At 35.8% G+C, this 17,846-nt stretch overlaps 1 protein-coding gene across 1 annotated transcript in view; it reads right to left on the minus strand.

Annotated features, from left to right (window-relative positions):
- Nucleotides 1-17,846, minus strand: part of HSD17B4 (hydroxysteroid 17-beta dehydrogenase 4) — a 58,308-nt gene that overhangs the window by 20,372 nt on the left and 20,090 nt on the right. Inside the window, exons 12-17 of the mRNA XM_065744292.1 lie at nt 15,901-16,007; nt 14,670-14,903; nt 14,211-14,262; nt 12,768-12,839; nt 11,256-11,359; nt 7,080-7,145 (exon numbers count right to left, since the gene is read on the minus strand). Coding sequence (XP_065600364.1) covers nt 7,080-7,145; nt 11,256-11,359; nt 12,768-12,839; nt 14,211-14,262; nt 14,670-14,903; nt 15,901-16,007 — 635 coding nt within the window. The remainder of the gene's footprint in view (nt 1-7,079; nt 7,146-11,255; nt 11,360-12,767; nt 12,840-14,210; nt 14,263-14,669; nt 14,904-15,900; nt 16,008-17,846) is intronic.

A 17,846-nucleotide genomic window follows, 5' to 3' on the forward strand; every position in this document is an offset into this window, starting at 1 on the left:
CCTAACAATTTAGGAGTTCTGCCAGACCACAAAAGGAAAGGCGATATTCAATCTGTCTGTGCCAACATTTCAGTCTTGCCTGTGGACTGCAATAAAGGTCAGTGGTAAAGCTAACAAAAAATGAAGCCAACTCTCCATACAATTTCCCTTCTGACTTGTCAGACAGAGCTTAAAGACCCAAGAGCTTACACTTTCAGTACTTTCATGTATGTGCATGTGCATTTATGTGCTTGTGTGTATACTTCACTGAATAACTTATTGAAGCGACTGCAAGCACCCAAGCCATCTCATAAAGAAAAAAAAAAAAAAACCAGCCACAAATCTCATCTACATTTCAATGAGCTCTGTCTTACACTAACAGCAATGAATTTTTCCAGGTAGACTGTCAGTGATGATGCTTCAAGGAATCAAATTAACTCACTATAGTAATAAATAAGCAACTACATTTCAACTGTTTAAGATCCCTGCCATAACTTCTTTTTAACTCTCTTTTTATGTCTAAATATAGATATTGAGAAGGAGCAATCAGTAAACAGTAACACATAGCAAAGTAAAAGTGTTTGTTTGTCCCTTCCGATAACCATTTTTCTCACCAAAGTAGGCCTGTGTGTAAAACACAACAGATAATATTAGTTGTTCATAACAGCTTCCAATGTCTGAACATGTTTTGTCGAAATCTGGTTCAAATACAATTTATTTTTTAACAAGACTGTAACTAAGATTAACAAATGTAGTTTGCTAGGCTTTTTTAAGTTTGCAATTAAATTTTCTTTGTTGTTTGGACAACATAAGCTCAACACTTCTGTGGAACAGGCTTCAAAGATATTAGCTATTTATTGCCTCGTTTAAACATAATCACTGCTATCCTACTATCTTTGTTATTATTATTATTATTTTTATTTAACAATCTTACTGCATAAAATTCTAGTATAACTGAAGCCACCAATCATTTTTCAAAACCATCATAAGTAGAAATTTATATTCTGATCCTCTCAACAGCGATAAGCGTGCACACGCACATACAAACAAAACAAACAATGCAACAAAAAAAAAATCAATCAGGTACAGCAGGCACCGTAATATGTAATAAACTTCAAATGTAAGCATTTACTAACTACACAATGTCAAGAGTCCAAAGAATACCATGTCTGCATCCTGAAATCTCTAGACAAATTTAAAAAAGATTATCAAGTCTTTGCAATGGCTTCACATTCCTTTGTTCTGCATGCATCATCCTTAGTTGTTAAGCACATTTTGTCAGGCGCACTCTCAGTATCTGAGAACCTACTGAAGAACTTTGTTCTTTTCATTATGAAACAAATTATTTATGCTACAAATAGCAAAAATCACCTGAGGCTCACAGGAGGCTCTCTGGCACTATGTTCTGAAGTTAATTTAAATTTACATGTTTTCAGGCAATGCTCTACCACAGTCTTTACAGAACAGGACATAAAGAAACATTTGTCCTGTAACCATATTTTCCCAATCCGCATGAACATGCTTTCATCATCATCCCTCTTACAGAAGTATATTCTACTCATTCAAAAAAACAATCTTAATTCAAAACACTCCCATTCCTCTGTTTTTGTTTTTGTTTTTACTCTTCTAAGCTGTGAAAAATAAGAATAAAATCTCTCCAGAGAAACGGATAAAAGCTGAAAAAAAAAACCTTTTATGTAGACTGTCACAACATGAAAATCGTTCTACCTACATCTATGTTTTCTAAAAACACACACAAATATTTAGTCTTAAAACAAAAACAGAAATGAAAAGTGTTGTATGAAAGATTATTTTCCACAGCTGAGTACCAACATGCCAATTAGACAGAAGCTTGTAGGGGTCTTCACATTTCATACTAAGTGTAAAGTGATGTCTTACAGCACTGAACCTGCTGACAATGGGTGGATAACATCTTACTGCAGATTTCAATTTAATAATGCACTACACTTTTAAATGTTTCCTATAGATATCTTTCCTTCCAAGATATCGTTTTAATAAGGTTTATTTCAAAGTCCACATTTTTGCAATAAACTTATTTTGTACACTGTCTTCACAATTGTTTCCACTTGAATGAAGAAGCGTGATTTTGACAGAACATTAGACAGTGAAAACTCAAATAGCTAGAGGACAGCAGTAAATGAAAGAGGACAGCAAGACTGAGAGTCACTCATGAAAGAGAGTGCTGTGGTTTAACCCTGCAGGCAGATAAACACTACACAGCCTTTCACTCGCTCCCCCCACCTAGCCAGATAGAGGAGAGAAAAAAAGGAGAGAATTAAGAAGAAAAATGAAGTAGAATTCTTACATTGAGATAAAATATTTACTAAACAGAAAAGGAAGAGAGAAATAATAGTAATTATAATTGTATGTATATTATTTTCCTTATATACATACACACACACATATATATTTGCCAAACAAGTGATGCATAATGCAATTGTTTACCACCTGCTGACTGATGCTCAGGCAGTCCCTGTGCAGTGGTTCCTTCTCTTGCCAACTCTGCAGTTTTGCAGATTTTTCATGTCATAAAGTATGGAACCTCCCTCCTGACAGTTTAGGTCAGCTGTCCTGACTCTGTCCCCTCTCAGCATCTTGTGTCCCCCCCTACTGGTAGGACAGCTTGGGAAGCAGAAAAGCTGAAACATCTCTGCCTCTGTGCAGCACTGCTCAGCAGCAACTAAAACATCAGTGCGTTATCAACACTGTTCTTCTCCTAAAGCTGAACTACAGCATCATATCAGACATTATAAAGAAAATCAGTTCTGTCTCAGCTGAAACTAGGACAGAGGGAAACTCCTGAAGTCATAGTCACAAGAGATGATGATGCTACCTGAAATATCACAGGTACCAATTCTTCAAGAAAAGCACCTGCCTTTTAGGAAACAAAAAAGACTAGAAAGGAGCAATTTCTTCATATCTTATTATTCAATGTTTGATCTGCATGTGGCTGTATACAGTTTGTGTGTTTTAAATCCTATCAAATTAGTTTCAGTGTGTATTTGCTGAATCTTTTGGAAAACTAATGAAGAAATACTAAATCACTGCATTTCCTAAAGCTGGCTTTTCTATGCTGTTTATTTTATCACTGTCTTGAAGAGCACCAGGCACTGTACGTCATTTCTTTAAACACACTCTGTGGAATTAAATGCCTCATGCATTTATAAACATCTTTACCTTACAGACAGCAGAAAAGGTCAGAATTGTCAGCAGCACAAACCAACTTGGGCTCTCCAATGTAACATTTTATTTAAAACTGTATTATAAAGCACTGCATTCACCAGATATTAGGACTACACTCAAAGCAAGCTTTATTCACTTTTTTTTTTTTTTAATTTGAAATTCTCTGCAACACTTATAACCTCACCATAACTTTCCACAGAAGATCAACTCATAAATGACAGGATATCAAAAAGCTGTTTATCACCATCAGTCTCAGTTTCACCAGCTTTAACAACAAATTTCAAAAATTCTTGAAAACAGATCCACCCAAAAGGATGGCCAACTTTTTTAAGCCCCATACTAGAAGTGTCATGTGCTTCAGACAGTTAAATGCATGGAAAAGTAGCACCAAGAGTACAGTTTGTGTGACAAGCCACGTGACACTATTTTGCAGAGGCATACCAGAAGCACAGTTGCCTCTACACAATTGGCTCCAAAACAACTGGAGATTGAGACACTGGTTTTACGAAATCCATCCTAACAGTCTTTTCTACCTCTTTGATTTGCCTGCTTCTCATCTATTTAAGTAACAATGAATACTCAAGTTTCAAAATTTTAATGGGAAAATACTCCAATGAAATACAGGATACAGTCACAAGAAAACATGTTTTTCCAACTAGTAACAATTTCTGAAATACTAGACATTTTACTGAACTGATCTGATTTTGTTAATGCAAAAATCTGGAAGTTCTGCAAACTTCTTACAACTTTCATTTTTCCTGTCGACAAAGTGGGAACACAGAACAGTAAAAACAAAACTGGTTCTTGAAAAACTTAATTTTAAAGAATACTGTGTATTTACAGTGACAACACTGTACATGCTGAATATTCATTTTGATATCTGAAGTTAGATAACAGTTCCAGTTAGATAACAGAAGAAACGTATCAAACTGCACAGTATTAGAATGCTAATGTATGCAAATGAACAAAAGAAAAACTGAAAGCCCCCCAACATACTCAAGACCCCATGCTTCTTTCTTTCCTCAGAAGTTGCCTGCATCACTCAGACATTGTCAACTTTAAATACAGACTACAGCTTATTTTGTGTTTGCCATCAAAAAGTCAATTCCAAAATAATCTACACATTTGGGAAGGTCATGAAAACTCTCCAGAGATACAAGTGTGTAATATTTAAGCACATCTAAATTACAGGAGGAATCATTTACCAGAATTTGTTTCACTGACTAGTTTACAGCCCTGTCAAGAAAGAAAAGAAAGCTGGCAAGAAAGGAGTAGTTTGGTGATACTGAAAATCTGTCACTATGTTATACACTCCCCTAATGGGCTGAAACTGTATGAATCATTTCTTATTAAATGGCTAATAGTTAAGCACCCTCTAGTCTTTCTGATCTTCTGTCAAAATCTCTATTTTTACTCAAAAGATTTATGGAAGTATGCCCAGTAAAGCATGGCTCTGGTTTCAGAGAACACACTAGAAAATTCCACCTCATAAACATATCTCTTCAATATGGGGAAAATGTCACTAGTTCTTTACAGAATATCTCATGAATATCACAAAGAAAATACTTTATGTACTTCTGGAGGATGCAATTTTTAGTCCTTAAACTGCTTTAGAAGCTCAGACTCTTAACTACTTTTCATCTTCCAGCAGCTCACAGTATGGCACTTCAGGTCACTCATTCAAAAGCACCGGCTGATGTTTAAACAACTTCTCTGGAACAGGATAAAGACTTATAACAGTATATTACTATATTAATAATTAGTCTTTGATACCACGAACCAAAAGGATGAGTTTGCTCTATCAGCAAACACTGACATAAGAAACAATCATATTTCAAGGAACTGTAGGTGGCTGCAGCCTCCACTGTGCAGCACATACAGTGAAGGGCTGAAAACAGCTGTCGTGCCTATGTTCCCACTGCCTTCTTCCCTGAAATACACTGTTCTGTCTGGAAACACATTGAAAAGTATTCTTCCTCTTACACTCTAACTTCACCCAGAGTTTTCAAAAGTTGTCTTATTTCTACAGAGTGCACATAAAGCTGCAAAGTGCAGCAAGAGAAATGTCAACACACAGATAACAGAAAGCAGTTCATTTAAAATTAAATGTAGCTTCTACAACAACCAGTGAAAGAAAGGAGTCACTAAATACTTTCAAAAGTTGCACAGTGATAGTTATCAGAAAGTTTACTACCTGATGAGACTGCAAGAAGTGAAAGGGGAAAAAACTGTATTTTTCTTAAGAAAACAGTGGTAACACAAAAACAGCCTGTTGAACATCACAACAATCTTTGGAAACTAATACAGTTCATGTTAACAAACTGTCTCAGTCTGTCTCCTCAAACTCAAACACAATGAGTTTCAATGAGTTAATGGCAATGGTCACTTCTGCCGAAACCTTAGGCATTTAAACACAAGGAAGAAATACATTCCAGAAACATTAATGCAATTTGCATGCCAGCTTATATTTACAAAAACGATTTTAGGCAGTTACATGTCATTCCACAGACACAGAAATGTAAAATTTTGATATCATTTCCCCAAGTGGTCCAACACCTAGAAGTCTGTATTTTTCCTCAATATAGTTCCTAAGATCTGCATATTCTCAATCCTATAGACATGTATCATTACTTGAGCACAGATGTTACTGAATAATTTGACAGATAAACCTTCTGATGCTGAAACTCCACTTCCTTTGGCTCCTGCAAGATCTAATGGAAGATCAATTATCACTGTATACTTATCTGCCAGAGAAGATCATGAAACAAACACAGTGTGATGGCTATTCTGCAACACATCTTTTATTGCCAAAACCTAATTTGTTGTAGCAAAGTTTCCAAATTTCTGCATCAACGGATCACTACCACACAGCAACAACGCTAGACAGACTCTAGCTTGATATTTAGGCTCAGAAACTAACCTATGAACAAGGGGTCGCATACATCTTCTGAAAGCTGACAAATCTGGAATGAGTTCTGAAACTATAACATAAAGAAGAATCTGAACTAGATTTTCAACATTGAAATTAACTGGGTAATTAAAATTGCTGTGTCTTATTTTCCAATTACTAGACAGAACGATTTATCCACCTGGGTGTCCTTTAGACTGACATCATGAACTCAGGATGCAGCAAGTAAATTAGTGACAGAAACAGAAATGCTGACCTATTGTCCTTCCTGTTCAAGTGACTAGGGCTAACTTGGACTTCAAGCATGTAAATCAGCTGGATGAGACTTCAACTGAATTACAGTTTACAAATACAGAGCCAACCAGGCATCATGGTTACCACAGCTCAGATGATGTCCAATAATGTAACTGAGCATCTCCAAAAGGTATAGCCTCCTGTCAGGACTGCATTACTCTTAAAACTAATACTCAGTGTCTTAATGCTAGTACCTTTCCCTTCTTACATGTCTTCCTCTTGCATTTCTGCACATTCAGGGAAGGATGTATTTTCTTTACTCGGGTTTTTCCCTTCGGAAAGTAGATGCCTGTAATTCATTGTGACAGTGGATAGGAGGAAACATAACTAAATGGGCATTTCTCAGTATTTCAGGTTTACCTCACTACAACTACAAAAGAAGCATGTGGCATTTAATGTAAATTCTGAACCTTCTTTATTTTCCTACAACAGAATACATACATTCAGTATGTTCATCTACTCTGCATAGAATTTTGTAATAAAAAACATAAGAAAAGTGTTACCATCTTGTGTAAAGAATGTTTTAGAACACTGAATATACTATGGTAACTTAACATGGCAAAAATTTTACCTGGAGTACAAAGATATATAAATAGATGAGGAATAATACTGGAACTATTAGTATTGTGTAAGACTAGTTTCTCCATGTTTTCTCCAAAAAACATTTTTACATCCTTAGCATGTACAACTCTACCTGATCAGATGTTGTGATGTCAGAAAGTACAGCATCTGGAGGCCTCTTGGGTGGATTCACTGTTACCTAAAGCAAAAGTAGTTATATCAGTATTTCAGCACAAAAAATCTTATATCAGAACTACAGTCAAAAATGTACAGACAAAAATAGCATTTACAAAGCTGTTAGGGTTCCTCCCAACCTTTCTTCAAAGACAAGTAGGAGAAAAATATTAACATTAGAATGTTCTGAAACTTATCTTTGCAAAAACAGTGAACGAGGCACCAGATCTGCCTATGCAGCACCAAGCTACTCAACTTGATTACATTTCTTCTGAACAATTAAAAAAGAACAAACAAGAATGACCCCAAAAATTAGTTGTCTCATGCAACATGAATATTTTTGGAATGCAGATATAAAAGGGAAGATTTTAAAACTATATCCAAAGCTCAATAGGATACCAAAGAAAAATTACATCAGTTCTGGTCTTTCAATACCTTTTTCCTTCTGTTTTTAGAAATACATGCTGCATATGAAGCCACACAATATTCTAAGCAGGCTGTTCTTTTGCAACCTGCAGCTTCTCTTTTTTGCTCAGTTTTGACTGTATATATATGTACTTTACCACCAGCATACTGTGAGAGAATAACATATGTAATGATAAAAAACAAAAAAAATTGCATAAGTATTTGAAAAGTTTTGAAGTAAATAAGAGTGGAAAATTCTCACTTCTTTTTATAGGGACTTAAAAACAAAACAAAATGCAAAACAAGTAAAAAAAACAACAACTGGCTTAAGCTCTAAAGCAAAACTAACTTGACTCTTATCTATATAAATTCTCCTTAGTCTTCATTTTATAACCTTTTTCACAAAGGAAAAAAAAAGGAAACTGAGTACTGAGTGGTTACACATCAAATAACAGCAAAGGCACTTCTTATGCAGAAGAAATGTAGATATCACATCACTCCTGCACAAAGAACCACAATGGCTACACAGATTATTCAGCTTAAACATTACCCAACATGATTTCAGAACATGAGCAGCTTGCCAGCTTATTTTAGGTTGGTTAAAAGAAACTCAACTTGTGCCACTGAGCCACAAAGAGGCTGAAATTAGCCAACAAATGAAATGGAAGCCTGTTACCAGCTGGGCACAGCTAAACAGGAGAAATACAGCTAACAGTGTTGCTCACATTATACTCCAACTTGGAAATTAGTTCTCCTTGGCTTGCAAGAACTATAAACGCATCAGGTGACAAAAACATATATTGCATAACACATTGCCTAGGATTTACTTTTGGCACAGAGGAACATGAAAGGTTGTTCTCTGACCTCCCTTCGCTGCCTCTCTGAAGGTTGTGAACACAAAACAGGGAAAGCTGTCACGTGAAAATGGCCTCTTGCATGCAGAAAGATTGTTAAGAGTGCTGATCATGTGTTGCCTTAATTAGACAGTATTTATTAATTTCTTCTATTACAAGAAAAACTGTTTCCTGAAATGAGCACTCTGTATTTTGAAACGTAAAATTATTTAAATTGCATTCTCGTCCTTCATGAGAAGCATTTGTCTTTAGTGCACAGTTTACACAAACACTGCTAAGGCTCTACAGTGAGACTCACTGACACCCCTATAGATTACTATAGAGGCAACGCCTCTTTTGGATTATTATTTTTATATGCACTATTACAAAGCTTATTACATGAGCACTAAGGGTTCCATCAAAGAACATTATGCATCACCTAGAAGAATATACTATAAATTTATTACACTACACAGAAGCTTCTCCCGTTTCATTTGATTTGTAAAGTTAAAAAAAATCCTCTATTAATGAAATAGGTTTAAGTTAAAAAGATTAACATAAAATAAAAAGTCCAAAAATCCTAAATAATGTTCACGACTGTATTACAAATGTATGAAAACTAGGTATTCCGAATTAGTGAAAATGCTGAGCGTACAATAGCCCATGCTGAACTGACTTATTACTGTAGTGCCTTAAGGCTCTAGTTAATAGTAACAGCATTCTGTCATGCTGGCACTACTCTTCAAACTCAGTATTAAAGAAAAGGTCGGAAACCGGACTAGTTACTGCATTCATTTGGTCATGCACACTGTGTGTTCATGTGACACTGTTCATCACTTGCTAACTCTCCCCCAGAATGCAGGAGCATCACTCCAGCAGAAGTGATAAATAAAAACTCTTCTCTCCTCTTACGTTTTCCAAACCTCCTTCATATAGATTTATGAAGAGCTACACCTAGAGTTTTCTTCCAGAAATTGCAAATTCAAACCCAACACTCTTCAGCATTTTAGCAAGATAAGATTTTCAACACAGCAATGTATTGAAGCATTAAAATTTGATCAACTACTAGCACAAACCTATGAAAAAAAAATTGTGAATGAAACATTAGCACTCTCTGTATACATACACAGAATATTCTAATTAGATATCAGTTATCTTTAAATGAAAACAGCCCCCTCAAACACCTCACCCTTCCCAAACAGAAATAATAAGCTCCGAAGTGGAGGAGAAGAATACATTGCAGTGATAAACTGATGGAACACGGGATTATGGGTTCTAAATTGGAGTTATAAACTTGAGGCAGAAATGAAAGCTGGAGCAGGTTTAAAATCACACACACACACACACACACAAAAAAAAAAAACCTTTATGCATCTCGATGGCACAATCCCAACCACTCAGTAGCAGGCCTTCAGGCAGTCTCTAAAATCTCTGCTTCATTCTTGTCACTGACCTTGCTGCTCATGTTAGAACAAGAACAGCCAAAAATTACAATCTTGAAGTTATGTATGAGAGGTAAAGCTCCTCAAATCTACTTTTACAAATAAAAGACACTTCACTACTTTTGTTCAGATCTCAGCGGCTTTTAAAAATTGTTCAGATCATAAATAAATGGATTAGAAACACTTTCAAGACCAGCTTTTATGAAGTGACATACATTTCTTCTCAGTCTATTTACTGAGTGTGGTTGACAGCAATTAAATATGAGGGCTGTTCTGAAAGTAATGCCTCCTATTTTTTTATGTTGGCCTGTGACATCAGAGGTGAATACTCGTAGTACTGCAGGAGAGGTTGAACCAATATTTTTTTCCATGTTGCTGCTGTGTGCCAGACAGCAGCAGAGGGGCAGTTTGATAGGATGGCATTTGATACTGAAGCACCTATGAGGCAAAGATGTGTCACTGAATTCCTCCATTGAAAAAATGATACCCACTGACATTCATTGAGACTTTCTAAATGTTTATGCACTCTGAACAGCAGCTGTCAGCATAGTGGCATCATAGGTGGTACACTTCAGCAGTGGCAACAGCAGGCCTCTTCTGCTGGTGCAGATCTTCATAAGTGTGGCACATAGGCTCATTGCTGGAGAAAAGGCACAATTAATGGTGTTGACTGTTTAAGAAACAGTGTTTTGTGGCTGAGATTTTGCTCTTTCAAACAGTGTTATTTTGCTCTTTGTACCTCTTGCAGTTTCCACTGAAATAAAAATGAGGCTTTACTTTCAGAGAGACCGAAAAATCAAAACTTCAAATTTCATATAAGTTTCTTTTTTTGTCAGGGCTTACATTCGGTCACATCAAAATTAAGTCAGTCTGACACCTGCAAGTTGAACTGATAGCATCTTCCATTGACGTACAGCATCAAGAGTTTAAGATTTTAGCTTTGCCCAAACTACAACGTATGAAAACTTTCACTACTTCTGTGGAATTAGTTGGATCAAATTTAACTACTTCGGATTACAGCCAGCTGGACTGTCACCTCAAAAAGATCCTCTTCTAAAAGACCTAATATAAATCCACTTGAGGAGCTTCTTGTCCACATTATGCACTTCATATTAATTTCAATTCTATGCAACTCAGTTTCGATTCTAAACATTTTCCAGAGAATTTTCTACAAGTACAAAGTATCCTAATTGAATACATGTTATTTCAAAAATTTTACTGTAGAATATCTCAGCAGTAACATGCTCAGATTCACTCTGATCTCTAATTGTAAGAATGTATGCACTGGTTGCCCAGTTACTGAACAGTATCTTTTTCACAGGTTCTTACCACCCTTATTTTACCTCATTTCTATACTACTCAAATGCTAGCCTATCTTTTGTAGTTGTAATAGCAAGAATTTTTTTGAGAGTGATAGAGCTATTATTTTTTTAATGTGAATGTGCTTTAACTTACCTTGGCCTTTCCTGATGTTCGTTTTCCACCAAATCCTCCAGCTCCAACAAAAAATAAAGAGAACTGGTTATAGCACACTAGATCCTTTCCACAATAGGTATTCACTGAAAGACAAGAAAAGAGAATGGCTGTATATTGTACATTGTTTTTCATATACCTAGCATGCGTTGGTACAACAGAATAGTTTAGATTTAAATATGCCAAAGCTCACTTTAACAAGTTAAGGAAAAGGCAGTGGTTACACTTCATATTGCATTATTGTAAATCACTTCTTGGTTACTGAAAACTGATCAGCTGTTTTGAATATTATCCTGAATTCTATCTATATGGAAGCACTAAAATTTTAAAATGAGCTATCAAAATGCTGATGACATTTAAGCTGTTAGAAATGCAGTGCTGCAATTAGTATTTATTTCAGCATTTCACACAGCATTAGCAATTTATTTAATAGGACAGACTTGAGCTATAAAATATGAGTTATTAATAGCTACTAAGAGTCCATAGTGTGTTAAGTATGCTAGCAACTCACACAAAAAAATACCAGTCTACATTGAATGGCGCATTAAAAGAGCTCCAGAGCAAATTTTACTTTAAGGTCACTCATTCCTGAAGATAAATGTCTCACACTGAATTATTAAGATTTAGGTTCCTATTTCTAGTTCATGCATACTCCACTCCCTCACACCTCAGACTGAAATTTACTGTATTGACTGCAATGCCCACTTTCATTTCTGGAAGGAGTTTAAATGCCACCACCATTCTGTTCAGAAAAAGATCTTAAAACCAGGGCACTTTGATCTGGTGAGAGGCAACCCTGCCCACAGTGGGGGGTTGGAACTGGACAGGCTTTAAGGTCCCTTCCACCCTAATCCATTTTATGATTCCACGTTAGGCTAATAAAGAAGCAAAACAGAGCAAGGAGGACAGAAACACCTTAATAAAATTTTATCAGTAGATTGTAAGAAAACAAATTAAAATCAGTGATTAGAGATTCACTGATCTATTCCTGCAGTCTAATTCCCCATAGGACTGTGGTATACCACACATAAGGATTTCAAAATTCAGAAAATGACCACTTAGCGACTTCCAGAAATGTTCTGATCCCTTAACTTGGATACAAGAGGAAGAAACAGGGTTTTCATGGACACATGCTCTGTTGCTGATGGGCAGCAGGATCTAAAATGGCAGCATTCAGATAAGAGTAACTATTATTAATAAAGAACTTTGTTTAGTTTGCACAGTGCATTATTCCCCTTAGACAGAAAGCAAACATTCTCTGAAATCTTTTTCCAAAAAAAACATTCTTAATTTCAATACCTTAACTGCCTAACAATGGCATTATCTTTCTACACAGCTATCAATAATTAGCTCATTTCTCAGCTCTCATTAACATGTAAGAAGGTTGAAATAAAATTTCATTATGGAAAGGCTGGCAGTTACTGCTACAGTTAGTTAAATACTGAGCCTGTCAAGTTTTTATGCATCTTCTCAGAAAATCATGAAGTTTCTCACCATCAATAAGCAAGACTGCTCCAGAACCTTTGTCAATTAGATCAGCAATAGTTGAAACTGAGGTTAATTCACCTGTAAAACAGTAAGAACATGTACACATTTTAGAATCATAAGCTTCTGCTTCAAGAATGTTTACAGATCAATCTTCATCCAATTTTAATTACAATAATAATCATCACAGTAGCCATAATAATCACAATCACCATGATTAAAAAAAAGGAATATTTTCAAATCTTGGTGGATTATTTCCGCTTGTTTTTATCCTGAATATTCCTGCTGCTTATGAGTTTAGAGCTAAACAAAAACGTTTCAAGCTTAAACGTTACACTAACTCCAAAGAGAAACCATACCCCATATAGTTAGTCCACACATTTCAAGAGGGATGAAACAACTGCAGTTAGACAGAAGAGAAGCTCAGTTAAGGCTTGGGACTATATGTGTACGAAGCTTGTTTTTAAAGAGACTGCTGCTCTAAAGAGATGTAACCACATATATTTACATAATCAGTCTATGCAATGGAATTTATGTCTATAAATTATCAGACTTCTTCAAAAGGAATATGATTTCACACATCTCATTTTGTTCCTACAAGATACGCCAGTTATCCATTGCTTTTAAGATTTCTTTCCTTCTACATTCTGAAAAAATCTATTTTCAAAAGCAATTAGTGAAGAAACCTAGACACATGCACATATATCCTGAACAAGTCTAACACGTATCTCTCAAATGTTTTAATAAGGGAAAATATAGTAATAATAATAGGAAATTTAATAATAGGAAAACATAGTGAAAAGAACTTACTTAAAAGAATAACGAATATCTTAATTTTTATAAGATAAAAAGTTAATATTTTTTAGCCTCTTCATAAAGATGACCATTATTCCTTTATATGTATGCTGTTTAATTCCAGTTCTCCTCAAGGCATAAGAACTCAAACAGCATCAAAGAACTTTTGGGTAAACATCCCAAAATAGAACAATACTACCTCACAGAAAGTATTAAAAGTTATGCTAGTTAATGTCAAATTATATGATTCCATTCAAATTTCTATGACTCAACTATTCCATATGATTAATAGATGTGTATGTATAGTTTTTTCTTAATAATTAGCTCATTTATTTTAATATATTTCTATATTAAAATAAACAAAGAAGGAAAAACCTGCTTTTACTATTTCAAACATTAGGCATGAGTTTTCTGTTGAATATCTGTTTCTATGTATAGAAACACAACACCAGAGCCCCAAAACATGCAATTTATTATTTCCTTCAACAATGCAACAGTTTGTCTGTCTTCTCCCATACTCCCTGTAATAAGAATATGCAAAAATAAAAATAATAATAATAAAAAAATTGAAACAAAGCTTCCCTCTTTCTACTTTTAACATAATTACAATAGAAGTTGTCATAATGACAAGCAAATGAGCAACACAGAAGGACTGACCTGAGGTTGGTAATGGTTTATACAGTTCCAAGTACTGCTCACCATGCAGCATCTATGTAGAGAGAGGCAATACTACAATAACAATATGTTCTATACTCTGTTGCTCCCCATTCTCCCCAGTCACAAAGGAGAAGAAATAAAACAAATATTTTAGAATGTGTTCAGAAGAAGGAAACGACAATAACATGGTGCTTTGTGTTTTGTTTTTTTTACACCCAATTTTACATCCAACAGAAAGTATTTTCGAAGCTATATTTAAAGGGGTTTTTTTGTGTATCATGAAGATTCATTTCACGTAAGCGCAGTAAATTTGTAAATTCTTACGATGAGCAAATACAAATCACTGAATTTTACTTTTCTAAAACAGACAGAACTTTTTAGTATTACAAATGCGGTAATTAAAGTTAATTTATAATTACATAAAGGACAAACAAAACTAGATTCTTAGCTCTTCCATACCTTTGTGAGATCCATGTTTAGTCCTGGAAGAGAAGGAATGCCTTCAAACATTGAAGTCTGAGCTGGAATGACTCCAAAGGTAGGTAAACAGCAGAACTCATCACTTCCTTCAAAGAGAAATTTCAGGTGATCTGGATCTTTAGTTGACATTCCCACACCAAGAGCATACAGAATGGGCTCCAAGTGAGTATATTTATACACCTTAGTAGTTAACTCCCGGCCAACAAAGCTTGTCTGAAAATTAGAAATCAGAGTAAAATAAAACTTCATTATTCTTAGGATTGCATTTACACTCCCTCTATATGAAGTAAAATTCATGTCTGAGCATTTAATTACAAGTAAAGTTGCATGTAAAGGTAAAGTATGAGCAACAGATACTCCAACACATCATTATTTTTGTTGCAGAACAAGCAGCCCTTCTATATTGCATTATATCTTACTGCTAGCAGTTTACTTCATGAATAAATGGCAAAACTTCATATGGTTCTGCACCCTGCAATGTGCAAGAGTTTGTGGGTTTTTTTTTTTGTTTTTTTTTTTTAAGACAGTCAATGGAATAGTTAATACTAATAAAATTCAGAAAAGGAAAAATTAGCTATATTTTAAGAAGGAGACAGACTAAAAGTGCATAGCCTAGTGCACGTCCTCTGCCTCCAGCTTTATCACAGGGAGCAGAGGGGCAGCATCGATCTCTGCTCTCTGGTGACAGCAACAGGACCTATGAGAACAGCACAGAGCTGCACCAGGGGAGGTCAGGTTGGGTGTTAGGAAAAGGTACTTCACCAGAGGGTGGTGGGCATGGGGTGCACAGGCTCCCCACATTAGTCAGTGGTCGTGGCTCCATACTCCCAGAGTTAGTGTTCACTCACTGACATAGGGTTTGAGTGCTGGGTGGTTCTGTGGGCCTGCAGTTCTACTCAATGATCCTCATGGGTCTCTTTCAACTTGAGATATTTGGTGATTCTTGTCAGAACAATGCCTAATTAAAGAGGCTCACAGGATTTACAAGCATTTGCATTCCACATTATTCAGTCTATTTAGCCTCAGTTCTTCAACTGATAATGAAAACGAAAACTGGAATCCACTAAAGTTTCTTATTTTGCTTCTACACTTCACACCCTTCATTCTGCAGACAGTAAGCTAAAAAAGAAGGTATTCACTAACAAAAGAAGGGTTTATACTCAAGGTTTTCAGCTATGTTAAAGCATGTCTGGTAGACAGAGGTACTCACTGTGTCAACAGCTGAAGAAACCACTGATCTAGAGTTTGTGGAATTCATAGATATACCTCCTTGTGCTTCTATCTGGCTTAGGGCATCATTCAATACACTTATAGATTCTAGAGAAAGGAATTAAAGAAAATAAAAACACATTTGAAATCAGACAGAAATGAGATACTCTGATTACACACACAACAAACATGACAGCAAATAAGACATAGCTTCTCAGTTTATTTTTAAATAAAAGTACATACCTGCAAATTGACTACAGTGCTGTTTTCTACAGACACTTACTGATGGTAAATGGTGTCTACACACATGTAGTAGTTTTAATCTCAGAGAGTATCATTTTGTTCACTCCCTTTCCTAGTAGAAAGGGAGAGTTATGTGCTGAGATAGATAGATAGATAGAGCAAGGGCTGTGTACGCAAGCAAAGTGAAACAAGAAATTTATTCACCATCTCCAATAAGCAAGCAAATATTCAGCCTTTTTCAGAAAAGCAGGATTCACCATGTGAAATGGTTACTTGGGAAAGCAAACACCGTCACTTCAAACATTACCCCTGCCCTTCCACCCACTCTGTTCTCTGCCTCCATCTCCTGTTGCTAAGTGTGTCTGTCATCCCTTTAGTCACTTTAGGCCAGCTGTACTCGTGCTGTCTCCCCCCAGCTTTTCATGCACCTCCAGCCCCTCACTTTTAGGGTAGCATGAGAAGCAGAAAAGTCTCTGTGCTAGGACAGCTTACAGGAAAGTAAAATTTTGGTGAATTATCACCACTGCTTTCATAAAAAAAAAAAAAATCCAAAACAGTGCGATATGAGCCTCTGCAAAGAAAATTAACTCTATTTCAGACAAGACCAGGAAAATCTGCTCCATCAGGTCTGCTCTGAATAATAAACTATGAGACCTGGTGCTTGAAAAATCACCAACAGTATATACTTTAATTTAATTCCTGAACAATAGTACTAAGAAGATACTAAGAATTACTATTTTTCAACTGTCTAAATGTGACCATCTATAAATTAGTACTGTTGATATTCTAATATTTGTCATAAAGGTAACAGGTCACATCTCCTGGTGGCTGATTTCTTTCCTACAGACAAGAACAAAACAAAACAACAACAAAAAACCCCACCAACTGAGGCATGGCTAATGTCAAGATTACAAAAATATGATGCATGGAACCTAGTTCTAGTACTGGTAAAGCATCAAGACCAGCTTTCCTCACCTGGGTCCTCATAACTCAGTATGGCTAAGATCAGTATTTTTCATTCTGCCTTTCTTGCATTAGAAAGAACTGGATAGGTGGGCAAGCAGTATTCAAAACAGATGAACACAAAATCACTATTTAGCTTTTCTTACCTTGGAGACAGACACAGTTCATTTCAAAATTCCTATTCTCAGACTGACTTGCATGGTGTCAGGCTACCACCAACTTGCTCCATTCACTGATCTCCCCCTAAATATCCTGCCAGCTAACTGAATTCTCTCTTCCGTAATCTTGATTTTGCAAACTATTTCTTGCCTCCCAGACTCACTGATATTTTATTTCTGATGCAAATCTCTATTAAAACATTCATGCAATAAAGAAATTTACAGTTGGCACCATTCCTGCTAATGGTCATAGCATTGTGCACAAGCATTTTTATATTATGACATGAGAACACACACATAAACTCATTGCACACAAGAGAAAAGCAATATTGAAACGCTGAGCAAAGCAAGGCAGTTTCTGCCTTTCCTGCACTGACTAAAAAAAGGCTTCCACATCACTTCAAAATCTTCAGAACACAGCTTTGTTCCCCAAGGAAGAAGAAACATTTCACCAACTTCTCATGTCCACAACCCATTTCCACACAGAAAAATAACTTTCACTCTCTACACAGGTTTGTTTGCAAGCATACATTTCTCATGCAATGACACACATTAAAACAAACAGTACATATATGTCTATGGC

Source organism: Cyrtonyx montezumae, unplaced genomic scaffold, assembly GCF_038088225.1.
Source record: "Cyrtonyx montezumae isolate F1298 unplaced genomic scaffold, pur_monq_1.0 scaffold_30, whole genome shotgun sequence".
NCBI lineage: Eukaryota > Metazoa > Chordata > Aves > Galliformes > Odontophoridae > Cyrtonyx > Cyrtonyx montezumae.